Source organism: Artemia sp. Qi Xiang Cuo, chromosome 12, assembly GCF_049724085.1.
Source record: "Artemia sp. Qi Xiang Cuo chromosome 12, ASM4972408v1, whole genome shotgun sequence".
In the NCBI taxonomy this organism is placed as follows: domain Eukaryota; kingdom Metazoa; phylum Arthropoda; class Branchiopoda; order Anostraca; family Artemiidae; genus Artemia; species Artemia sp. Qi Xiang Cuo.
Window position 1 is genome coordinate 62,895,458 of NC_142805.1, and position 26,346 is coordinate 62,921,803.

Genomic DNA, 26,346 nt, shown 5'->3' on the forward strand with positions numbered 1-26,346 from the left:
GTTAAACTATTTTAAATTGACAACACTGTCCAAACATCACTTGTGTATTATACAGTACACAATCACCCCATCTCCCCCAAAACACTTTTCAGCCATTTCTTGTTAAAAATTTTTATTTCAAGTCAATCCTTAATAGGATCAAATTCGCAAATCCTACACTCCAATTCGCAAATCACATTACCCCTTTTTAAATGTCAATCAAACAATTCTGATTGTAGCATCCAATTATTTAATAACAAACTGCATACTCTCAAAACATGTTTGACCACATTATATCGTGCCAACTTTAAAAAAAAAAGTGCATGTGATAATTCCATGTGCAATTGATATCAATAGCAATAACCAGTCTGGTAATCTGCCTTGGAAAGCTGCCAAGGAACATAAAGGCCGAGAATCCAGACGATGCACCCTACTGTCGAAAGGGATTGGAAGGCAACTAATACCCCTTTCACGCCCACCATTTCCCCAAACACATCCACTCAAAATTTCAAGATAGCCTGTATGTCCAGCGTAGTTGATTTCCAGAAATTATGTTTTGAGGAGGACACTCCCCCATAGCCCTCAGGGCAAGGGTTTTAAGTTGTGCCGTGGGGGCATATAAGGTTTTTTATAGAAAGAGTTGTCGTAGAAACATCAAAAAAGGCTCGTTCGATTGCAAATTCAAAGTTCTAGTCCGCTTTTTTCGAAAGTGATTAGAGGGCAGCTAACCCCCCTATCACGCCCACCTTTTCCCCAAATACATTCAATCAAAATTTTGTGATAGCAATTTTGTTCAACGTAGTTGAAAGTTCTGGAAATTAGTGCTTTGAGGATGATAGCCCCCTCATAGCCCTCAGGGCAAGTGTTTTAAGTAATGCCTTCTGGGCATATAAGGTATTTTTTTATAGAAAGCATTGTCGTAAAAACTTTAAAAAGGAATCATTGGCTTGAAAATTGAAACGGCCAGTGCTCTTTTCAATAGTCGAAAGTGATAGGATGGCAAAAAATCCCCCACTCATGCAACCACCGTTTCCCCAAACACATCCAATCAAACTTTTGAGATAGTCATTTTTTTCAGAGTAGTTGAAAGGTGCGGAAATCATATCTTTGACGATGACAACCCCTTGACAGTACTCAAGTCAAGGGTTGTAAGTTATGCCCTGGGGCGTATAAGGTTTTTATAGAAAGTGTTGTCGTAGAAACTTCAAAAAGGGCTCAATCGATTGGAAATTAAAAGGGTCAGTGCCCTCTTTAATAGTCGGAAATGATTGGAGGGCAACTAACCCCTCTCTCACGCCCACAATTTCTCCAAACACATTCAAAATTTTGAGATAACAATTTTCTTCAACGTAATTGAAAGTTCTGGAAATTAGGTCTTTGAGGATGACACCCCACCCAGCCCTCAGGACAAGGGTTATAAGTTATGCGTTTATTGAAAACGTTGTCGTAGAAACGTCAGAAGGGCTCATTCGATTGGAAATTGAAAGGGCTAAAGTCGTTTGTAATAGTTGAACGCCCCTCTCACGTCCACCATTCCCCCAAACACATCCAATCAAAATTTTGAGATAGCCATTTTGTTTAACGTAGTTGAAAGCTCTGGAAATTAGGTCTTTGAGGATGACAACCCTCTCACCGTCCTCAGGGCACGGGTTGTAATTTATGCACTGGGAGGATATAAGAAGTTTATTGAAAGCGTTGTCGTAGAAACTCAAAAAGGGCTCATTCGATTGGAAATTGTAAGGGCTAGTGCCCTTTTTAATAGTCGAAAGTGATTGGAAGGCTTGACATTTTTATAGTAAAGATTGATGTGGGTACAATGTATCATTATTTTTTTCCTTTTTTTGTTTAGACCAGACAACTTCGTATCGAAGGAGTTGTCTTAGGAACTTCGAAAAGGGCTCATTCGATTGAAAATAGAAAGGGCTCATGCCGTTTTTAATAGTCGAAAGTGATTGGAGGGCAATTAGTCCCCCTCCCACCCTCCCATTTACTCATTATGTTTAAAAATTAAATGTTGCCTTAAGATTACATCCAAATGCACTGTGTTAATGCTAATTCCCAATAAGACATCTCGGCAGCATCCCAAGAACGACTGAGGCTGAGGGTATTATGTTCAAACTTTCGGGGCTACTTCTGTTTTTCAAATTTAACCGAATCAAAATAGCGTAAGTGTATCCAAGCTATCAAAGAAAGTAAACAGATTTTTTTTGCGAATGGTATCAAGTTTTCTGTTTCAGGTCAACTAGAGGATGTATGAAACTAAATTAAACACTACTATTTGTGTCCATATTTTTAAAAGGGTGTATGTTGTTAAAAATTGCTGAAAATTTTTCTCCAGCGTACGAATAGCAGGCCAAACTATAAAGTCTTAAAAAACGAAAAGATTTAAAGAATTATTTTCTTTTTCCCTGAAAAAACTATGTCAATATAAAACGAACAGAGATTAACAAAAAAAACTTTTTCCACAAAATAAGTTTTTTTTCAAAGAAAAGTAAAGAACTCTATTAAAAAAAATGAGCAAAAACAAAATCAAATAATCTACCAAGCGTGAAACTAACACAAAAACATACTTTGTACTTTACTGAAAAAAATACAAATGAATGTGCATTGTCAGTTGTATTTAGTAATCAAAATGTTAATATTATTTGATTTATTAAAGTTATAAAAGCAAAACATTTACATTTTTCAGTAAAGTGCAAATTATGTTCTGGCCTTGGGAAGGGACAGTGGTTTGAGCCCTACTCATGTTAATTTCTGCTTGTTTTGAGTTTGACTTGCTTATTTATTGTAATTTCTGTGCGTTTTGGGTTTCATTTATTTATCGATGCTGATTATATGGTAGTTTATGGTAGGCATAAAAGGCAATATGGTAGTTTCACGCTTGGTAGATTATTTGGTTTTATTTTTGCTCATTTTTGGTTTAATGGAGTTCTTTACTTTTCTTTGAAAAGCTTATTTTGTAGAAAAAGTTTTTTTAATTAACTACTTACAACGCCTGTCCCCGGTTCCTGGGGGGTTACGTTGAATCAGGAGTGTTTGTTATCTGACCTTTGAACTATTTTTAACGAAAATCATATCTCAAAATTTTTATCGACTGGGTTTGGGTAAAAAAGGGTGTAGGGGGCCTAGTTGCCCTCGGATGCCTTTTGACTCTTAAAAAGTGAACTAGAACTTTTAATTTCCAATCAAATGAGCCCTCTCTGAATTTTATACAAGCATCCCTTTCATAAGAACCATATACGCCTTCAAGAAAAAACTTACAACGCCTATCCCCCGGGCCCTGGGGAGTTGTGTCGACACCAGAGTTTTAGTTATATAATTTTTGAACTATTTAAAAAAAATGGCTATCTCAAAATTTGTAGCGGATGGGTTTAAGGGCTAAAACTGTATAAACGGATCTTCATCTCGACCATTGAGCAGTCCTTAAGAGACTTTAAGGTTAGTAAGGTTCTGGGGCACTGTCAGCGTCTGGGGGCAATGTAAAAGTTTGCCTTTTCTGCTTAACGATGTAAGTGGGCCTATCTTTTACGAAATATATCTAAAGGGTTCCCTAAAAGTTGCTATGCCTGAAGATAGGATTGCGCCCTCCAAGGGGTACCCCATTATTTCAGCTTCTTATTCAAACCTAATCATAAAAAACGAAGAAACTGAATTAAGACCATTGGTTCTTACATTAGTTTCCGAAACAAGTTTATCCCATTTTTTTCACAGTCACGACATTTAGCTGAGAGGTTGACAAATAAGGCGGAACTTCCACCTTCTTACTACAATTACAGAACTGTAATTATGCAAATTTATCATCCTCTCCCCTACATATCAGTATACAGATCAATCTCAATGCAAGGTATTTAGATATGGGAGGTTGGCTCGGTAGTTGCGATGTGGGGTCTTATTGGGGTGTAAAGGTATTTTGCGAAATACCTGTTTTATATCCTCAATAAAAATTATAAATATCTCCCCGCCCCCAGATTTTTCAAACTTGTTGAATTTTTCAAACTTGAAAATCTATTGTCCTAAATTTCTCCCTAGATTTTGAAAAATACATTTTTTCCATATTCATTAAAAAGTTGATAAAAATCTTTAGTCTTTAGATCATTTTTCGTGAAGTGGAACAACCACCTTCGTCCATCTCTACATGGGTTTCTTGTTCAAACCCACACACAAAAATCAATGAATTGAACCATTGATTCAAAAAGTCTTAAATTGTTTTCAATTGAATGAATAGGCAAATTATCAATTTATTTCTGGCAATAAATGTTTTCTTAAATAAACATTTAATTGAAAGGTTGCCAAAAAAGGTGGGTCTTACACCCCTTTTAAACTCCCCCTTTATTATATAACTGTAATTATACAAATGAATCGTTCTTTCCGCCACAGATTAGTCTCTAACCTATTTTAACGCACACTCTGTCTTTACCTTCATCAAGGGGCTTCAACTGGCAGATAGAACAGGGAAGTGGTTGGCTACTGTCCCCTAATTTTTTTGCAAAACATCTTTGTTTTCAAGGGCGGATCCAGGACTTTTTTTTAGGGGGGGCAAAATAGGTTGATCTGATAAACTTGCGTTAGGAGCAAGTTAGCCTAAATTAACGCAAACTTGCGTTAATTAAATAAATTACACTACTTTAGACTACGTTAGAGGGGGCACGCCCCCCTCCCTGCTCCCCTGGATCCACCACTGTTTGTTTTGTACCTTCACTTAGGGGTAAAAAACCATAAATCCTCTCCTATTTTAAAAACTCTTTTTTATTTTTTTCTTAAATTGACCGCTAGATTTTGAAAAGTGTATTTTTGTAATGTTCATTTTATAAAAGCGTCAAAAATCTTTACCCCAAACATTTTGAAAAATAACTTTTTTACATCTTCAATAAAAAAAAAAGTCAAAAGGAGCATAAATTTCCCCTCGCTCCAAATTTAGAAAATACCTTTATTAAATCTTTTCCAAAATTCACCGCTGGATTTTTAATAGTGCTTTTTTCGGTACTGGTGCGTTATATGGTCACTTTTATACATTATGCAAGGAAACCAGTCACGAAAAACCTGCCAGACGGGTTAATTGCAAGAGACCGCTATAGAGAAATGCAATGCAAAGTGTGGTTTTCATTTCGTTTACGATATTTAAACTTGTGTTTTTTGGGGTTTAAGAGGGGAGAGGTACCTAGGTTAGGTAAGGTTAAGTATTTAATATATGATATGCTTTACCCCCGCACCCCCTAATGTGCAAATATAAAGCTTAAATTTGTTTATAAACTATTATATATTCATCCTATTTTATTTTATTTCATTGGCATTAACCAAACTTGACTTTTTAGAAGTGCCCATATAATGCACTAGTACCTTTTTTTCATATTCATTTAAAAAATCAACAAAATCCTTCCCCCCTCCTCCGACGTTTTATGGAATGACACCTCCGCCTTCATCTATCTCAATATAAGCTTCTTTATAAAAACCCACACACAAAAACAAAAGAAACCACTGCATAAAAAAGTCTTAAATTGTTTTTAATTAAACAACAGGCAAATCATCAATTTAGTTCCGGAAATAGATAACACCTGTTTTCTCATAGTCACAACATTTAGTTAAGAGGTTGTCAAAAGGGGCGGAGACTTTGGCTGTCGGCGCAAGCCAATTGGCGTCCAACTCCTCACAACTTTGGAGATGAGTGAGCGGTACCTCTTTGACATTGGAGTACCGCAATAGAGTCCAAACTGTGTGTACAGAATTTAGTCAGTACGGAATATGTGAGTGTTAATGAATGCATTTTGAATTTGTACTTAATAAAATGCCTAGAAGAAAACAGGATTGCCCTAAACGAATGAAATGTAAGTGATTTTAAGTAGGCTATTTTTATCCCGGCTATAAAATAGCCTATTGTATAAGCTGTTCAGTGAGGGTTGATTTACTAGGCTAATCAGTGCATTTTTAATCTAGGCTAGTCGTATTAAAATGCCTAGAATAAATACGAATGAGCAGTTGGGTAGAAATACTTCTTCTATGGAGGAAACACTAGCCTAAAGCCTAATAATAAAAGGTAGCCTAACAGGGAATATTTGTGGCTCCTCAGAAGGAATTATATTAATAAAATAAATTAGGGTACTTGTGTCATACAACCACTACACTCAATTTCGGTCGAGAAGTGAAGTTTGGTTAATGCTAATGAAATAAAACAAAATATAATCAAAATACAATGCTTTATCAACAAAATTATGAAAACTACAAAAAAGAATTATAGAAGGGGGGGGGCAGACCGCATTATATTAAATACACAACCTAAACTACCCTAATTTAACCAAAATACCAACTAAATTTTTAATTAAAATATAGCTACAATGTAGTTACCCACCGAGCCGAAGCTAATATTGTCTGGTTTAAATACCATGAAAACCGGTTATTTTCTCATGTTCGCGATACAAGATTTTGAGTTTGGTGGTTATAAGACAAAGTACCTAAATTAGTAGCTACCATTACATTTCTTATTTTGTCCACTTTCCAAATACCACATTTGCATTTCCGATAATGCATTCCCTGCTGATGGTCCCATTCAATTCCTCATTCAACCCTCTTTCTAGATATAATCTTTGCAACCAAGAAAACTATGTCCTATCCTCCTAGTGGGGCTAGACATAGCCCTAGGTTGTGTGCAAAACTTCACATTAAAAGCTTATAATACCCAAATTTTTACTTTTATTCAGAAAAATGTTTATTAATCATAATGGTGTAGGGGCCTGGGAGGGGGGGTTGAAATGGGTAAATATGTTTCTTCATCCGTTAAAAGCATTAGGCCATACCCCTCAATTGCAAAAAAAAAATTTAAAAACTAGCATATCGAATATTATTCAAAATTGACGTAAATTATGAAAGAAATGTGATGTGATTAGCCTAATAGGAGCATGTTGCACATTATAAGGTAAGAATTCCTTGTATCTTCTTTTAGTTTTGCGTATATCCTACGACTATATCTGGGACCAACAAACTGGGGAGGGGTTAATTTGTCAGAAACGTGAATATGACATTTAGCAACAACATAAAATTTGGAATGTTTGTAGACGATGTTTCCTTCTGTGAAGCTACCCATCTAGATTGTTGCCAAATGAACTCTTGTGGTTTTGGTGAAATATCAACCTCAGACAAACCTGAACTTGCATAACTCTGCTAAGCCCCATCCCCTCCCCACTCGTGCCAGCAAATTTAGGCTATATCGTGTCAATCTATAGTATTTAATTTTTTCTCAGTTTGTACTACTTTTAGAGTTAATGAAGCACAAATACATTTTGTGAGCAGAGGCTGCCAACTTTTTTGAAAGCTTGTTTTTTGATAAGATATTAGCTTGATCAGTATCTGCACTAATATCGTATATCACTTGACCTGACAATAATATATATAATAATAATATATATATATATATATATATATATATATATATATATATATATATATATATATATATATATATATATATATATATATATATATATATATATATATATATATATATATATATATATATATATATATATATATATATATATATATATATATATATATATATATATATATATATGCAAATATAATGCAACTAGTTTAAATTAACTGCTTAAACTATGTTAGTATATATATATATATATATATATATACATACATATATAGACTACGTATAGTATATATATATATATATATATATATATATATATATATATATATATATATATATATATATATATATATATATATATATATATATATATATATATATATATATATATATATATATATATATATATATATATATATATATATATATATATATATATATATATATATATATATATATATATATATATATATATATATATATATATATATATATATTCATATATATATCGTTTAGGGGGGGGGGGGTTAGGAGCAAGTTTAATTAACCCAAACTTGAGTTAATTAAATAAGTTATACTACTTTAGACTACGCTAGGGGGGCGCGTGGCCCCCCCCCCCCCCTCTGGATCTGTCACTGCCCCTGACTACATCTTCATAGTCTGTTATGTGTCATTAGCTTATTTTTTCTTTATTTTAGCTGTATTTGGAGGTTGTTTTTATGAAAAGTGGAAATTTCGATTTTTCCTGAATTTTAAAAAGTCATAATGTACAATAGATAAGAATATTTTAAAATGCTCAAAATACCAAACACAGTTTGATTTGAAATATGTATTAATGATCTTGTCAGTTTTTTGGTATAGAATGAATGTATAAAAATGTTGAAAATTATTCATAACAAATTTCATGTATACTAATTTGGCTCTATTCCAAAAGAACTAATTTTAATACCATTCCAAACTTCTTTTGATTGAGGGGGTGTATAAGAAACCCCTAGTTGTTCTAAGATATTCTTCTGTGATTGATGGCTGACACCACAAGGCCCCTGTCAGTGACCCAGGATAGCCGAGCGGCTGCTGTGAAAGGATTTTTCATTATTAGACTTGATGGATTGCTGAATTTTACTATCCTTGGCTTGAATTCAAACTTGTACCTTCATATTAACCATCACAGCCCCTTATACAAGTGCATCTCTTAAAGAACGATTCTGTTTGTGTGGTATTGTGTGTGGGAGCTATAGTTTAGGTGAAAATTGCTTTTATTCATGTAGTTACGGAAAAGAAGAAAATAGCACTATTTATTATTCTTGCATAAAAATTGTTGTTGATTTGCCAATATAGAGTTGGAAAATTCTGCCAACTATTTCTGCTTTGCTGAGGTCCAAAAAACAAACTGTGGGTGTTTTTGGAGAGTGACCGACCACAGCTCGTATGCGACAACTGACTTCTAGACCATTGATATTTGGCTCTTGTAAATATGTTAACTGAGCTCCCTTTTTCACCGTAGGTTTTGTTGCTAGTGTTTTTGCTGGGTATGCCTGGTCTGATTGTTTGACATTTAACATATGGCTCTTGTAAATATGTTGGCCGAGCTCCCTTTTTCACCATAAGTTTTGTTGCTAGTGTTTTTGCAGGGTATGCCTGTTCTGATTGTTTGACCTTTAACATATGGCTCTTGTAAATATGTTGACCGAGCACCCCTTTTCTTTACATATAATATGAAAGCTAGAGAAGTCACTCAAGTTCGATGCTCTGTTGCACTCGAATATTGAATTGAGGTTGTTGCTTGTGTTCAAGTTTTGATCCGCTCGGACCATCTCTATAATAAGCTAAGACTTTCAAGCATCAGAATCAGAGATATTTGGATGAATCACGCGGGGGGAAATCCGTGATTCGAATAATTTCCAATGCCTTGATTACTTTAACATTTCAGCAAGGAACAAGTCGGCTTTAAAGGGTTGGATTGAGTCTGCCAGGAATATTGAGTCACTGGAAAAAGAACACCCACATAATGAGCTAGTGTTATCGAATCATATTTTTCCTATCATATTCTATAGAAGCATATTTTTTAACATCTAATATACCATTTAACAACATCTACTGTATCATTCAACATATAAATACTGAATATTGACGATGCTGTACCCGAAGGTCAAAAGCGGAGGTGTATACAAATCAGACCCCAGGGTGTGGGGGGGGGGGTAACACGACAAGAAGTATTTTTAAAATGCAATTTGAACTGGAAGAGCTTCTTTGGAAGAATTTAAAAGAAGAACTCCCCTGCCCAAGTTTGTAGGTGTCATCATCAAATTTATGTTAACTTTTTGTAGTAACAATGTTTTAGTTGCTTTTCTCGTATCGATCCAATTGACAATTTTCCTTTCGGAACCTTGAATTGTTCAGCACTGTGCTATTCGGGAAATCCAGTTTACTATCTAAAGGATCTTTGTTACTGCAGAGGCAATTTACTAAAGACCCCCAGGTTTTGCTACACAAAATAATATCGTTAGGGCGCAATTTCTACCGGAATGGGTGCATTTAAAAAATCTACGAGAAGATTTTTCTCTCCAAATTTGTTGGTACGGTCATGAAATCTAAGTCAACACTATACAGTAGCAAGGTTTTAAGAATATTTACTCGATTTTCTTCTCTTTACTTAAACAAAAATTGGGAATTTCCTTAGAATCTTAATGTCATTATTTTCTTCTCTCGTTACACGTATCAAAGACAGAAGGTAAGGAACAACACTTCTTACATCCTTTTCGATTTTCTTTGGAGAAAAAAGTGATAGACAAGACAATGCTTTGTTATATCTCTTAATAAATGTCACTCATTTTTCCTCTTCTGTTCTTTCCATGAGCTGACATGTGATATGTCATCCACAGATGTGAATGAGAGAACTTGACTATCCAGAAACCCTGACTTTTTGGAAGTGCTTTGGAATGTTCTCAATCAAGTGATACCTCTCAGTCTTTTTCCTGTCCACTAACATTTTATTCACCCTATTTCTGTCTCATCAAAAAAGGAGTAATATGGATGTAGCATATTATATACTTGGCTACTTTATTTCCCATCTTATATTGTCATGTCCCTGTCCAAATGTCTTATGTTGTCAAAAAGACATCAAAAATGCAGTTTTTAGTGAGCCATTGAACAACTCTCTACAATGTTCCAGTGCCAAGCTATCTGTGGAAAAGAAAAAAAAAATATGCTGTTTAGGCAGAATGTTGTAGTAGCTGCCACTTTTCTTGATTTTCAAGCCAATATATTTCCCTTGCTGTTCAAGCCAAGGGACAGAAAGTTTTCTATACAGGGGTTTCGGACAAGGCGGTTCTAGTGGTGTACGTTTTGTTTTGATCTGACTCTTTTTTTAGAGTTATGGGTTTTTATATTTCTTAACATTGGACGTGATCGTCTCTTACTAGGTTGCTAGCTACCGCTGCAACCTGGATGTCCCTGTCCAAATGGCACACATGGCACTTTTCATGCAAAAGGGTTCCTCTAATTCTAAGAGTTTGTGTGCTCCATATATTGGTTGCATTTAATTTGGCGTTTAGCACAGAGAACGAAGGAGTGGCCACTTTCAAAAATGGCGTATACCAGGTGGCATAGGCCAAGCGTGGTGGAGGTGTGCCATGTATGGCGAAAGCTGTATCAAGGGTAGCAGAACTGTGTGTCATGCCTAACGTTCTGAGATTTACAACAGCTGGCGATAAGTAGGCACCCCCTCGACAGAGAAACAGAGAGTACGTATAAAAAAAAGTTGTGACTGGGATATTGTTCTTTCCTTTTAGTGGTTCAAAACTCCACACAGAAGAACCAATCACGTTTTGAATAATATATTTTATTCGTACGAACAACTAACGTGACTTATATCTTCAAATCAAACTTGAAGATAACAGGCACTGCTATAGATGAATAATTAAATTGTAGGTACTTGCCTATTATCCCGACCACAATGAAGAATTGAAGCTAGGTAATGAAATATACCAAATTTTGAAGAAAATATAATACTTTAGTAACAAAATTATGGAAACTACAACAGAAAATTATGGAAAGTTGGCCGCCCAGAACGCTTTATATTAAATACCTAATCTAACCAATTCTATATATTAAATACTTAAATAAAATACACCTACACAGTTGTTTATCTCACTCAGGTTAAGCTAATTACAACCGAATGAAGATACGAACTGAAATTACTATTTACAGAAGTAGGACTACTACCCTTTAAACTTCCAAAGGCCAGAGTCTCATTTGCGCTTTACTGAAAACAGTTTGTATTTTTTGCAGCGTCTTTTCTATTTGTCATAACATCAACAAGAAGTATCACAAGGCCAGGCAAAGCCAACAAATAATAACGGGACATAATAGAGTTCCTAAACGCGCTTAGTGATTAGGTGTGTTAAAACACAGCTAAGCGTGTTAAAAACTGAGCGTGCTAAACTTAAAACGTGTTTTAAACACTAAGCATGTTAAAAACACGCTTAGTGTGTTTTTAAAACCAATCAAGTTTTAAAAGAGCAGGACTATTGTCTCTCAAGACATAAGGATAAATCTTAATGACATTTTTTTGCTAATCAAATTTGTTTTCCCCCTCTCCCCTCCTTATAATTTGAAAATGCAACAAAATTGTGTTTGTTGAATTCCCTCACTCCAACCATAGATTTGTGTTTTTTTCCGTGCAACAAAATGACAATTTGAAATTTTTACCTTAAAATTTTAGCTTACTCAACGCAAAAAATTTTTATATGTAAAACTAAAATTCTTGTAGAAAAAAGATATGTAGGCTAATAAAGTGCTTGTGGACAGAGGAAAGCATGCTGAGAGGCAGAATTAGACTGAAGGTATTTCTAAGTGTGTGTAATTACCCAGTGTTTCTCAATTGTCGAAACTCGCATTTGTCATACAGTTGTATTATTCTTCCCAAAAATGAAAGGGCGTATCTGACATGATGTTAATTTTCTAGGAAAACGAAAATAAAGTTTTAAAGCTTTGTGTGGGAACACTTTTCTTTTGAGGAATGGCCGGAGAGAAACTCTTTAAACATTGCGGCGTGTAGTTGATTCACCAGAGGAACTGTTCGTAAAAAAAATCTTGCAATTTCAACAGATAAAAAGCTTTATGAACAGATAAAGCCTTTTGATAAAAGTTACTGTCTAAAAGCTTCTTGGCATAGCTATACTGGACTTAGGCGAAGTCAGGGGGGCTTTGGATTGATGAGCTTCATCTATAAACCTCAGATAAATGTTATGAATTGAAAGAATCGATTGAAAATTGGGCATAAGGTTGGTCTATCTCCACTTCTCAACACCCCTCCCTCAAGAAGAGGAACCTAGCCCTAAGTCCAATCTTGGATAGACTCAGAAAGTTAATGTAAGTTTAGTTTTAATGCATTTTTCTCAGCATCTGAGCTCTGATAGGAAAAAGTTTAATCGCCTTGGGAGGGGAGGGAGGGGGCTTAAGAACACATCTTACTTGCATAACAAAGAAATAGTTTCCATGTGGAGAACCTTCTCGAGAGGCTGAAAGAGACCTGGATGACTGGCCAGAAATCAACAATAAGGACTTTGACATCTCGACGTCGCCAACGCTCAGGTGGAGCAAAACTTGTCTTTTTTTGCCCCAGCAAAAAGAGACCGAAAATAATAAATTATCGGCGTAGGGCATTCAATGCTAGAATTGAGTTCATCTGTTGATGTTCAATCTATGGCTCTTCTGAAGCGTTAAAACGATATCGGAACATCTTTTAGTTTTCTATTCCAGTGTGTTACAATATCGTAAATGGAAATGTTCAAGGCAGGAATATGAATAGACAAATAAGCAAAATTTGAATATTTAAATATGTAACGCACTGCATCTCTTTGCACTGAGAGGAATGTCTACCAAAATATCACCTTTGTCTTTTCGTTTTATTCGTTTAAAATCACCCTCGTTTGAATATTTTTTATCTTCTGATTATTAATGTTGTTAGCTACTATTATTAAATTTTTGTCATATAATTTTTTTTTTAAGAAAACATTATGTGGCCATATTTAAATTAAAATTTTAATAGAAGGGCAGATGGGTAAGGATTTACGTGTTGAAAATATGCGTTCAGTCGGTTCTATGTTTTAGTTCGTTCTTCCGTGCTACAGGGGTGGATCCAGGATTTTTTTTAGGGAGGGGGGAGGGGGTGCAAAATAGGTTGATCCTATACACTTGCGTTAGGAACAAGTTTGATTAACGCAAGCTTATGTTAATTAAGTAAATTACATCACTTTCGACTACGTTAGGGGGGCGCGCGTCCCCCTCGCCACCCCCTGGATCCGCCACTTCCGTACTAAAAAGAGGCTTTAATTCCAGGGGAAGATCCACAGCGTTGGGGTGCTGTGCCCCCCTCCCAAAGATTTTTCTTGCGCTCTCATTTGTTTTTCTCTTTTTTACCAATTTTTAAAAAATAAACTTGTCAATTTAGTCAATTTTTGGTGCCATTGTCACTTTGCTCCCCCATGATTTTGCTCTAGATATCCACCTTTGTTTAATCCAGGTGTTTTATTTTGTAACCTCAGTAAAAACAATTTTTTTAGTCATTTAGCGTAGCCTATATTATTAGCCTACTGATGTGTATGTCAGAAAGGGAAGCCAAATAAGCCCGCCTCTTTCACCCATTATTGTATTTACCTGTTGTTGCTATGTCAAATTTTGAGCCTACACAAAGAAAAACCTTTTTTTTCTAGGGATATACTAAGTCAATAAAGAAAACTCAAAAGTTTTGTATCAACCATTTTTGGTACTTTTGTACTATCTGTAACACACGCGAAAAGTGAAGTTTTGCATCAACCATTTTTGGTACTTTTGTACTATCTTTAACACACGCGAAAAGTTTAAATGTTGTAAACGTAATGGCAAACCACGGTTTGCAATCCTCAGCATATGAATTGTCCGTTGAAAGATCCCCGTTTGACTAGTTTCTTAAACAACTTCCCTATACAATTAGCGCATGTGTTACAGATAGTACATAAGTACCCATTTTTTTAAAAACAAATAAACACTGTTTCTAAGGTTCTTTTTGCTATGTAATTTTTTTTCTCGAACTTGTTAAAATATGTATTGCCTACCTGCGTATTATGACTTTCGACTATGAATCTGTCAAAGTTGAAATGAAGAAGAACATATCCAGGATTTGTTTTTCAGGGGGGTTTTACAAAAAACTTTTAGCCCCTAAAAAAAATTTAGCCCCTAATATATGAGTTCAAGCAAAATCGCTCAAAAAAAAAATCGCTCTGCCTCCCTAGCTTATACTTAAAAATTTTCGTAAAGGCCATGTCTGTTTTTGAATTGCAATTTCTATCGTTTACCTTGTTGCAAAGGCTATTATGCATTTAAAGTAGTATGTTATTTAAAAATAGTATAATAACAGGAAATAAGAGCAATAAATAGTATATTATCTTAATTAATATAACATTAAAAAAAACTATGTATACTATTGTATATGAAGAATAATATGCATAAGAAAGGACAGTACAAACAGTTCATAACTTCGAAATTCTTTCTATCTTGTCCACTTACCATGTTCTTTTTTATATTATAGTACTTTTATATTATTATATTATTATCTCCCCCCCCCTCCCTAAAACAAAATACTCAATACGCACCAGTTATCTGTGGTCTATCAAGAAAGTATTTTGTCTGGCTCTTCTCTTTTTGAAATCTTTCTAGCTTGTCTAGAAATCATTTTTTTGTTCTTTTTTTGCTTCATCTAGGGACTACAATTATATATCCCTGCGCAGTTAGCTACTTAAGATCGGCAATGTTTTATCAAAAATTTGGCAAATAATACATATGTCCACTGTATTTGTACTGTAATTACACCTCCACGATAGCCTAACAAGAAAGTAGTTTGCCTGGCTTTTCCATTCTTGTATTGTTATTTTTCTTACTGCCTTGATAAGAAGTTTATGACTTCAAATACAGCAATCAGTCTTTGAAAGTTATAAATCACTATTTCTCTTATCAACTTTTATGTCAGTTATAAGGCTTGGCTGCCTCTCTTGAAATTTTAAATGACATTGTTTTTTTATGAACGTTTTGGGAGCTTGAAATTTGCAAAATCAGGAATTTATATTGGATATCTATTGCATGTCGTGGCGATGCAAGAGTACCCAGAGGGGTTGAAGGGAGGAAGGAGGGGGAACTTAGGAAGGAGGGGGCAAAATATATCTTCGGGAGTCTATAGGGGGTAATTCTGTTATTTTTGATGAAAAACAAAAAGGGTATTTTTCAATAAAGATACCAAAACGAGTATTTTTCAAAATTTAGTTAGAGGACAAAAGATCTAGGGGGCAAGGACCCTACTCTGCCCGTTCTCCCCAATTGATGCCAGCGTACAGAGGAAGGGCAGCTTCCACTCAGGGTTTTTCTTTTTACCTCCTCTTAAGGAGAGGCTCCCAAACGGGGTCTGGAAAACCCTTTGAATTAGCTCATTGACATGGCATAAAACGACGGATTTTGTTACGTCGTGATAGTCTTGATGTTCATTTCAATTTCGTATTGTTATTTATGGAGCCAAACCCGTACCCATCGGAATTTATATATATATATATATATATATATATATATATATATATATATATATATATATATATATATATATATATATATATATATATATATATATATATATATATATATATATATATTTATATATTATAAAATTTGACAGTTATGTCAAATTTTGAGCCTTCACAAAAAAAAATCTTTTCTTTTCTACGGATATACCAAGTCAATAAAGAAAACTCAAAAGTTTTGAATCATACATTTTTTGGTACTTTTATACTAGCTGTAACACATGCAAAACGTGGTCTCGTTAATGCTAATGAAATAAAACAAAATAGGATGAAAATATAATAGTTTATGAACAAATTTGGGCTATATATTTGCATACTAGGGGAGCCGGTAAAGCATAGCACATATTAAATACGTAATTTAACCTAGGTACCTTTTTTTGCCCCTTCAACCCCAAAAAATTAAAGTTTAAATCTTTGTCACGGAGTGAGCAATACCTCACTAGTCAGCGAAAACCTGTTTTTCATACAGCATCTTTGAGATTTCTTTACTGTCTTTCTCGCGTGTTTATCAGATTCTAACGCCCCCTTGCAGGGACGTACGTAGATAGTCTATGGCCCGCACTAAAATGTCTTAAGGCTTCTACTATAGCCATATTCGACTTCTTTCACACGTCATCAGTTTCGGGGGCTTTCATGATTTTAGCCCCGTCGAAGTAAGTGTATAATTCTTACTTCATTCTTCTTAAAAGTTGTCAATTGACGATTAATTATTTCTGCCATTAAGTCGAACCCTGACAGTTGTCAAATATATGTTCCAATGAATGGAGACGATAAAGTAGATTGCTACATCGATAAAATTGCAAATGATACTTTCTGTTTAAATGATAGCTCGTAATTCTCGCATACATTGTGTCGCAATAATACATTTACTCCAACGTACATTTCAGCCTAAAATTGTTTGAAAAAGTCAATTGAAAAAAGGGATTTGCCCTATAATTTTTTAAAAACTGGCCTTTTTAATGGTTTTTCATTGAAAATGCTAATTTTGTTTTGTTTTTTTATTAAAAACAAAAAAAATGCCATCCCTAGTTTCTAAGAAATACATTTAGCCCTCCCCCTAAATTTCTGTGAATTGACAACGCTGTCTGTGTTTAGGCCTGCTTCTATTGAGTACTATAAAATACATTACAACCAAAAACTATTTGAAAAAAAGGGGTTAAGTATATTTGTGTGTTTCTGTATTCAGTGGCTTCAGTTGGAGGGGGGGGCATGTTTTCCCTAGATTTTTGCCTTCGCCTTTAGGTTGTGGAAAGTGCGCTTTCTTGGGCCATTTTCATTAAAAAATGCCTTTTTTGGTTGCCTATTTTTATTGAAAAAATAAATTAACCCCCTATATTTAAACAAATAAATTTTGCCCCACCCCTTAAATTCCCCTGAAGACCCCTGTCTTTTATTTCTCCAACTAAGTAGGTTTGTCAATATTTTTTTAGCCAAGAGATTAACAAATTTGCGAGTAGGACTAACCCAGCTTAGCTTCTGACTTGTTTTTCCGACAAACTTAAATAAAGATCGAAACTTGTTTAACTAACCGACATACTTTAGTAGTGTTTTATAGTATTAAAGTACCATGGACAGCCAAAATGAGATTTTATTGTTTTAATGTCTTTTTAATTTTTAGTTTTTAATTGTCTTAATTTTTTAAGTTTTTTATTGTTTTAATTTTTTAAGAATGTTTCGATTTTTTATTGTTTAAATTTTCAAAGAATTTTTAAATTTTTTATTGTTTTAACTTTTTAAGAATTTTTGATTTTTTACTTTTTTAAGAATATTTAAATTTTTATTGTTTTAATTTTTAAGGTTTTGTATTGTTTTAATTTTTTAAGATTTTAAAATTTTTCATTGTTTTAATTTTTCTAGAATTTTTTTTATTTTTTATTGTTTCAATTTTTTAAGAATTATTTAATTTTTAACTTTTCAAGAATTTTTTTATTTTGTTTTGTTTTGATTTTTTAAGATTTTTTTTTAATTTTTGATCGTTTTAATTTTTTAAGGAAATTTGTACAACATATGTGTGTTAAAAGAAAAAATGGAGAAATCAGATATTCAATTTTAATGAATGTGCAGTTTTTTGCAGTTGTGGATACCAAATTAAAAAAAAAACATGGGCGGAAAATTAGCTAAAAATAAGCTAAAACGCATGGTACTAGACATATTAACATATACAGCTTTCCTTTGAAGTGTAGTTGTCTTTAGGAAATCAACAGATTATATTTTCATTTTTTTTGAACAGTTTTGAATTTTTAACTTCGAAAGGTGTTTCCAAATTTTCAAATTTTGTTCTGAATTTTCGACGTTCCAGCAATGGTGAAAATATGAAACTGCCCAAAGAGCCTCTAATTTGAAATAATCGAAAGAATTGATTAGTCACCAGCAATTTGGATATATTATATATTTTTAGTGTCATACATGCCATACTAACAGTGTCATAATGATTGCCAGATGTGTTACTTTTTTCAGTTTATTTTCTTTTGCCGATTTTATGTTAAATTTAGCCTTATAGAGGGAGGAACCTACCCCTCTCCAGTGGCGGTTCTGGCCTCTCGCGCCCGGGGAAGAATCTTGATTAGCCCCCCCCTGTCTCTCAAAATTTTCAGGCCAAATTAAAAAAATAATTATTTATTAACAATTTTTTTCATTTATTTAAACCTGACTTTTGTACTTTGTATATGAACAGATATGAGAAAAATTAAAATTCCGGATTCACTTTGCTTTTACTTACAGCCAACTGCGCTCTCTACTTTATTTTAATAAAGATAATATTTCTAAACTACAAAATGATTATAAAGACAAAATTATTTATTTGAAATTTTGCGCCCCTAAAGTTCCTGCGCATGGGGAAAGTGCCCCCTCTGTGTAGCTCCCTGAAGTTGCCTCTTTCCTTCCCTGTGAGGGTCCCTTTTCCAAACAACGCTTTTATCAGTAAACCACTTGATATTTGAACTAAGATTTAAGAAAACAAGAATTACAGTTTTAAATGATTGTGAAAAGTGTTATTTTTACCCTTGAAATGGATTTTAAAGTTATTCCTTTATGAAGGCTAGTCTTGGCTAAAATTGGTTGCTATAAGCCAGATGAAGCGTGTCTAGTAACTACTGTTTGTGGTGACCCCGGTGAAAGAATCGACATAATGATGTCCTCTCCATTCCGCAATCTGCGGTCACTAGGGTGATCCTTAATGAGTTTTATGACTGTTTGGAAGTCGTTTTTCACTGTCATAGAATGAACCCTATGTCTCGGTTTTGTCCCCTCTTTGAATTTAGTCAGGTCTGACATTAAAGATATTCAAATTGACCAGACAAATTCCAAGTTAGTCTTGTTTCTCGTAGATTTTGTGTCACAAGGTATCGGAAGTGGGTGCTGTTACCTTTACGGGGTCTTTTAAATTCCTCTTGGGAATACTAAGATTTTAATAATTCTTAAATAGTAGTCAAATATGCTGTTGCACTGTTTTTCGCTGTTGATCCAAAAACGGGTGTGTTAGGACGGGGTGTCGGCAGGAGGCTTCGAGGGGAGAGGGCAAGGAGTTTGTCTCCGTCTGTGCATAAAGACTTAAATAGGCCTACTTGTACGCTTTCAAGGAAAAACTATGCGATAAATTTCCGGTGTGGTTGCCTGCAAATTTATATTGTTGTTTTGATGTTACGCAATTAGTAGGGTAATTACGGCATTATAGATAACGACTTATTACAGGGATATACTGAGGGGAGCCTTGCCCTCCCCCTGAAATCCTAAATTTCCTAAGATTTTGGGGTGCTTCTTATTGAAATTATCAAATAAACTTTGTCTTTTCATTGTTTTGTCCCCCCCCCCAAAAAACAAAACATCCAGGGTATGTACCCGCCTTAGTAATATCAGTCATAAAAACTAGACACTAAAGATTCCGCTATATTAAGCAATTGTCCCGAAAATCCCTACTTTCGTTAATCTATGCCAGTCATTTTAACCTAAGGAATATATTTGATCAGAAACAGTCTCTCAGCAATATCATCCGTCTTTCAATTCTGTTCGGAGCATTGTCGACCAGTTTGATAGATTTACGTCTTTATTATCTCACTTTTTCTTTTAGTGGCACTATTTTCCCGGTTTAGCACATGGAGACGAGAATGGACGTAAGTTATCCCCTAGAGTGTATCTTTAATGCGTGAGTCTGTTATGAAGCATTGATATATCCAGGAAAGTTTTCTACCTCTTTGGAAGGGGAAGACTTTAATACAATAAATCTCGGCCTTCAATCAACATTCATCTCGCGTTAATGCCCTCGTCACGTAACTATAGTCTTTAATTGATTGTCAAATGTCTGCCTTTGAACACAGAATTACCCAAATAGCCTTCCTCTAGGTTCCCCCCTCCAAGAAAAAATTGAACCAGTCCCCTCTTGGAAATAAAAGTCTGGTCAGTTGGTGTACGGTGGTAATAAGCAGTGGCGTAACTAGCATGGGTGCCATAATAACTACAACCTTTTCTTTTAAAAGTGTCGAAGTGAGGGTTCCCTGAAATATCTATTTTACGTGTCAATTGATCATTTAATGTGATGTTTGCACATATTATTATGAATTTCACTTTTAAGGTTGCTCATAATGCCAAATTCATCGTTAGAATGTTTTTTCCACGTTGTTGGGATTAATCTCAAAATAGTTGCATTTTTTAAATAAATTATCGCCCCCCCCCAATAAAGGGCTGTTATTAGATCTATATCCCAAAGTGTTTATTGCAACATCTTTCAATTATTATTTTCTTATGGTAATTCAGAGTTCAATAAGCTGCAATTCGTCGTTTACAGATCTCGGTGTATTTGTTTATCAGGGTTAAGTTAAAACTCTATTTTGTTCGGAGTTTTTGCAAGATGTTTTGTTTTGTTTAACCAATCGAAAATTTGGAAATTCAGAAACTAAACAAAACTTCAATAAAATCAGTTGAGGAAAGTTAGTTCAACCTGGCCACAGTGTGCAGAGTTAGGCAGGTCCTTCCCAGAGACTGATGAATTTTTCTGTTTCTATTTTGAAGAGTGTGCTTCTGCCCCCTCTAAAAAAAATCGTATATCTTTACGTGCTGCTACTTACATGTACATACTGGGTAAAAACAAGCATTTATGGATAAAATCAATCAATCAAAATCACATACTTACATTTACTTACATGTTTTCGCCCCGTTCCACGATCATTTTAAGAAAGTAACAAGCCAGTCCTACAGTTCCTACCGGCGATGTCGATCTCTGTTGCTTGGCCCTTCAGCCAGGAAGTGCAATGGGGGATGGGGGCCAGCCTTCCTGTGCTTTCGCACACCCTTTCCGTTTACCCCTCCCCCAGATTTCTCCAGGTACCCATTTAAAGCTGGGTCGATTCTGGCTAAGCTTACAGTCACGCCACTGACCCCCGTCCCAAACCCAAATAATTGGCCCACTGTAGATTTTGATTATATGGAACTTGAAGAGAAAAGTATGAAAAACCATATTTATTTACCCCCCAAAATAAGGGACTGTTGGTTCCAATCCTGGGACCTTTGGTACAGTTTCTAAAATCTTCACAGTGCGCAAGCGACATGTTGAAAAAAAGGAGACCGGTTGGTTATGCAAATGGTGAGCGTGAACGTCATTCGCCGCCCTGGTTAGGCCGATCAGGAATTCAGAAACTCAGAAACTTAACTAGACTTAAAAAAGTACAGCTGTGAAAATTAGCTGAATCAGGCCTCAGTGTTGGGAGTGAGGCACTTAGAGAGGTAGTGGTTTTCTGAAGTCTGAAGAATTTTACGATCTCTATTTTGAAGAATGTGAGCTCTCCCCCGAGGAAAAAGAGGCCATTTGATGCACGCTTAGACGGAATGAATGTCTTTAGAATCGAAAAAAGAGGCCATTTGATGCACGCTTAGACGGAATGAATGTCTTTAGAATCGAAAAGCGCAAACTTAATTTAATTCCTTTAGATCTAAATATTGGTTGACTGGTATTTGTCAGAATGAAATACGATTTATCCGATCAGATACGACGATGAATAGCTCATGGACCCTTTCTATTTTGCATCAAATCTTTGCTTTTGCTATCCAGATCACATGGTCATAAGAATGTCAAAAGAAGTGCCTTTTTATGGGGCAGCTGCGAAGAAAGGCCGCGGATAATAAATATAGCGTTAAAGCAGACGCCACTATAAATCAGTCAAAAAGTCTGAGACGGGCATTCGTCAGTAAATCAACGTCTTCCTAGTTTCAGCCACCCTTCATATAAGTACTGGTTATGATGCATGACATGCAGAGAAGAAGCAGTTTTGGGATTCTTATTTTGGCGATGTCCATATTGATAATTGTGATGTTGTTTCAAAAAGAATTGTTGTTTCTATAGATATTTTTGTAAAAGATTGGCATCCAATTAAGCTGCTGAACAAAACCACTCTTTATCTAGTAAATAACGATGAATTTCTTTTTAGGGTTTATGGGTTGAAATCAAACAACTTTCTAATGTTATTTTTCATGTTAAATTTAAAGAATGATCATATCTGTTCTAGTGACTACGCAAGATTGCACCCTAGGGGACTCCGAGCCTCACCCTTCCCTCTCCCCCAAAAGAAATAACTTTAACATTTTTTTTATCAAAATTTGTCTATAAATTTTTTTTTATATATTTTCCCGTAAGTCTATATGTAATTCACTTATTTTATATCTTGTCGAAGATTCCCGCCTCTTCCTGAGGTTTTGAATCCCCTTTCAAAACGAAATCCTGCATTTGTGTCTGGGCCTCTGTTTTTGTTACATTACTGTTTGACTTTGGTTTGCGTGAAAACCAATAAAAGAACCCAAAACGAACACGCAAAATAATACATATAAACTCTGGGGGGCGAAAAATCTTATTAAATCTTTGAATATAGCATAGAAATTCGCTTTGGAAACATTTTCATAACATTCTTCACCGCTAATTTTTTAAAGCCTAAAACACCCGAATTTTTACTAATAAACAACCTTTTTGAAAAATCGCTCCAAAAAAGCCTTTCTTGGAAATTTGTGCCCTAATTTAAAATGGCAAAGAGTTACTCAGGCATCTTGACAGGACAATAACCCTTTTTTGACTTTCTGCTAACTATACTAGCCTTTCTGCGAGCTTAATAAGGACTCTGATTTGTGCCCAAGATATACTATAGTCACATCCAAGACCATATCCAGGGAAGGGGTACTGTGTTCGACTTCATCCTTCGAAATTTTTGCCCAACTCATAAAAAGTAACAAAATGCATGTAAACAAATTTTTGATGCTTTTCGTAAACTTTACCCCCCCCCTCCCGAACAGAAATCTTTGGCGTCAGACGCAGAAATATGTATGTGTTCCCTATATTTTGACGTTAGACGTAGAAGTTAGACGTAGAGATGTAGAACCACTTGGAGGCTTCCGCCTCTTCGGTCGGTTCTAGGACAGTGATTGGCTGTAGCACGTCGAAGCTGTTGCACACGACCTTGCCTAATAGAAGACTTCTATTAGAGAAATTATGGATGCCGGGCTAGGTGGAGCAGCGTTTAGTTCCCTTCAAAAGTAAAGTAAAAATTTTGACGTTAAGTTTGTGCTGGTAGCAATTTTGCTGTTCCAAAAATCTTTCTTTTTTAATCTTATAAAATTAGGCTTTAAATTTATACTCTGACTAATCAGCACAGTTTAATATATTTGATAATTATATAAACTGTGCTAATCAGACATAAATTTTATGCTCAAAAGTTCAACTTGGCAAACGATAACCGGAGTTTATAATTGACGCTGTAGTGTGGCGTGATTTTGAATTTACTCACAAGTGTAACTACACTATGGCACATAGGCTACATTCGGCTTTGCAGGTCCTTTTGGTTTGTATGATTCTGGAACACCCAAGGCAAAAAACAAATGTTCTTCGATTTTTTATAAAGTAACCACAAAAAAAAACTATTAATTGTTCTGTCCTGAGTCATTCTCAGCTGTGTTTGAATGACGAAGTTATAAATTTTTACAGCAGGAGTCCATCAACTGTCGGACTATGGGTCACATAAATCAACTCCAAGTCGTGAATCGTTCTCCTTTGTTCAAAGAGATAGGACTTGAAGAATTCTTCGGTGTAATTAAGGTCCACATCAACCATGGCATATTAATAGTCAATACTACAATAGAGCCTCTGATGGAGAACGTCAATCGGTCTCATGTCAAAATCTATTGGGAAGCTGCTAAGTCACCGGCAAACTTTTTAGTCGCGTTGCGGTATCAATCAAACATAACTTCGGCGTGTGACTCGGCATATTTACACCTGTGATTCTGTCATTAGAAATATACCTAAATAGGGTGCTCATGTCAAGAAATTGTGGGCTTGAGTTGGGGTTTCTATTTCTTCCATTTAAAGTTTACGTTCCCTATACAAGTTTCATGTTATTATTCTCTGCTCTCCTAAGGTTTTCAACATTATGGTACCTCAACAAAAGGACAATTTCGCTATCATTTCAGGGCCGAGATTCATTTCCTTCCATCTAAGGAATTAGATTTTAAATTTGGAGTCCGGGATTTCTTGAGGTTAAAAATTCCGTGAACGTCGTTGAAAAAAAGTAATTTTTCAATGTTTTAAAGCAAATTTAAATCCTCCTCTAAGAAAAAGTCTAAGTAATATTATCAGGGTCATATCCATGATTTTTAGGGGGGTGGTGGTTTACAAAAGGATTTTTTTATGGGGGGGGGGTTACAAAACGCTTAAAAAGACACATCAAAAATGGATTTGTATTCTATTTTGGGTACTGTTGCGCTTAATGGTACACACGAAAGAAGTCAAGTTTGGTTAATGATAATAATAAAAAAAGGATGAGTATATAATAGTTTAGAAACAAATTTGGGCTATATATTTGCACATTAGGGGGTGGAGGGGTAAAGAATAGCATATATTAAATACGTAACCTAACCTAACCTAGGTACCCCCCCATAAACCCCAAAAAACAACAGTTTAAATATTGTAAATTCAATAAGAAACCGCGCTCTTCAATATATTTGGATAGCAATTACCCGCTTTACGGGCCTCCATCACAGCATTCCTTCGACAGTCTATAGCCGCTGTGTACCATTAAGCCCAACTGTACCCATTTTGTTACGTTTTTACGAGTTGGACAAACATTCCGAGAGGGGTTCAAAACCCTTTACCCCCCCCCCTGGATACAGCCTTGAATATTATAACTCTGGCTCGGTAAGCGGATAGATCTGTAACTAATACGATTCCTGAATCAGCTACAAAGGTTGTTTTTTCTCACTAGCTAGTTTTTTTGGTTTTTTTTTTAAACTCGTTTCTGGATTTTTGGTTACTGTAGGTCTTAATTCGTTCTTTACCAGGTTACTGCTACCGCTATAACCACGATGAATGCAAAGTTTATTGACCTTTTGGTGCAAGCTTGTCGCAAATTCACGTGATTTGGAGCAGTGATCCCCAGCCAATTTTGGGTCATGCCCCACCTAGGCATTCTTAAGATTCTGACGTTTACCGTGTGATATTTAAATTTTGTTATTCAAAATTTTGCGTGTATTTACCTCATGAAAACTTAAAAGATCTTCCTCTAGGTATGTTTTACACTAATGAAAAATATTGTCCGAGTACAATACTTTTATGCAATGTATAACGTCATTGTTCTTTAAATGCATTTAAATGTGACGTCATTCACATGAAAAAAAATTCCGGGTTCCAGTGGTTGCTAGCAACCTAGTAAGAGACGTTCACGTCCTATGTTAAGAAACATAAAAACCCATAACTCCCAAAGAAGAGTCAGATCAAAACAAAAAGCACATCATTAGAACCGCCTTGTCCGAAAACCCTACTTAGGAAAATTTCTGTCCCTTGACTTAAACAGCAAGGGAAATATGTTGGCTTGAAAATTGATAAAAGTGGCAGCTAACTACAGCATTTTGCCTAGACTGCATCTTTTTTTTCTATTTTTCTTCCACAGATAGCTTTGTACTGGAACACCGTAGAGAGTAGTTCAATAGCTCATTTTAAAGGAAATTATTGGGGTTAAAAATCTTTTTTATTAAGGCTCTAAAGAAGGGTCCACGTCCTTGCCTATGACCCACCGAAATATTGCCATGCCCCACCGCTGGAGCCTGCACCCCATATTTGGAATCCCAGTTTCAGAGGGAACATCTACCTTAAGGCTAAATGGCAATGCGACGAAGGAAGTTGACCCCCTTCCTCTGTCGAGAAAATTTGTTTTTGTTACTGAACAATGACTCGAGATTAGAGCAAAATAATGTTCCAATTAACTAGTACTTCCCCTGGATTTCCAAATAAGCCTAAACTTGGGAGAAGATAATAACAACCGAAAATTATCAATAATAATAATTTTGGCTATAATTATAATTTTGTCTATAATTTGGTCGTTCTTTTTCTTCCTTCTTTGAATAGAAATCTTAAAAATATTGCGT

General features: G+C 35.0%; 1 protein-coding gene across 1 annotated transcript in view; it reads left to right on the forward strand.

The window, feature by feature from the left end:
* The first annotated feature begins 5,672 nt into the window (after nucleotides 1–5,672).
* LOC148946390 (protein tiptop-like) overlaps nucleotides 5,673–26,346 on the forward strand; it is a 94,799-nt gene continuing 74,125 nt past the window's right edge. The window contains exon 1 of the mRNA XM_089098432.1: nucleotides 5,673–5,801. Coding sequence (XP_088954558.1) covers nucleotides 5,735–5,801 — 67 coding nt within the window. The 5' untranslated portion in view covers nucleotides 5,673–5,734. The remainder of the gene's footprint in view (nucleotides 5,802–26,346) is intronic.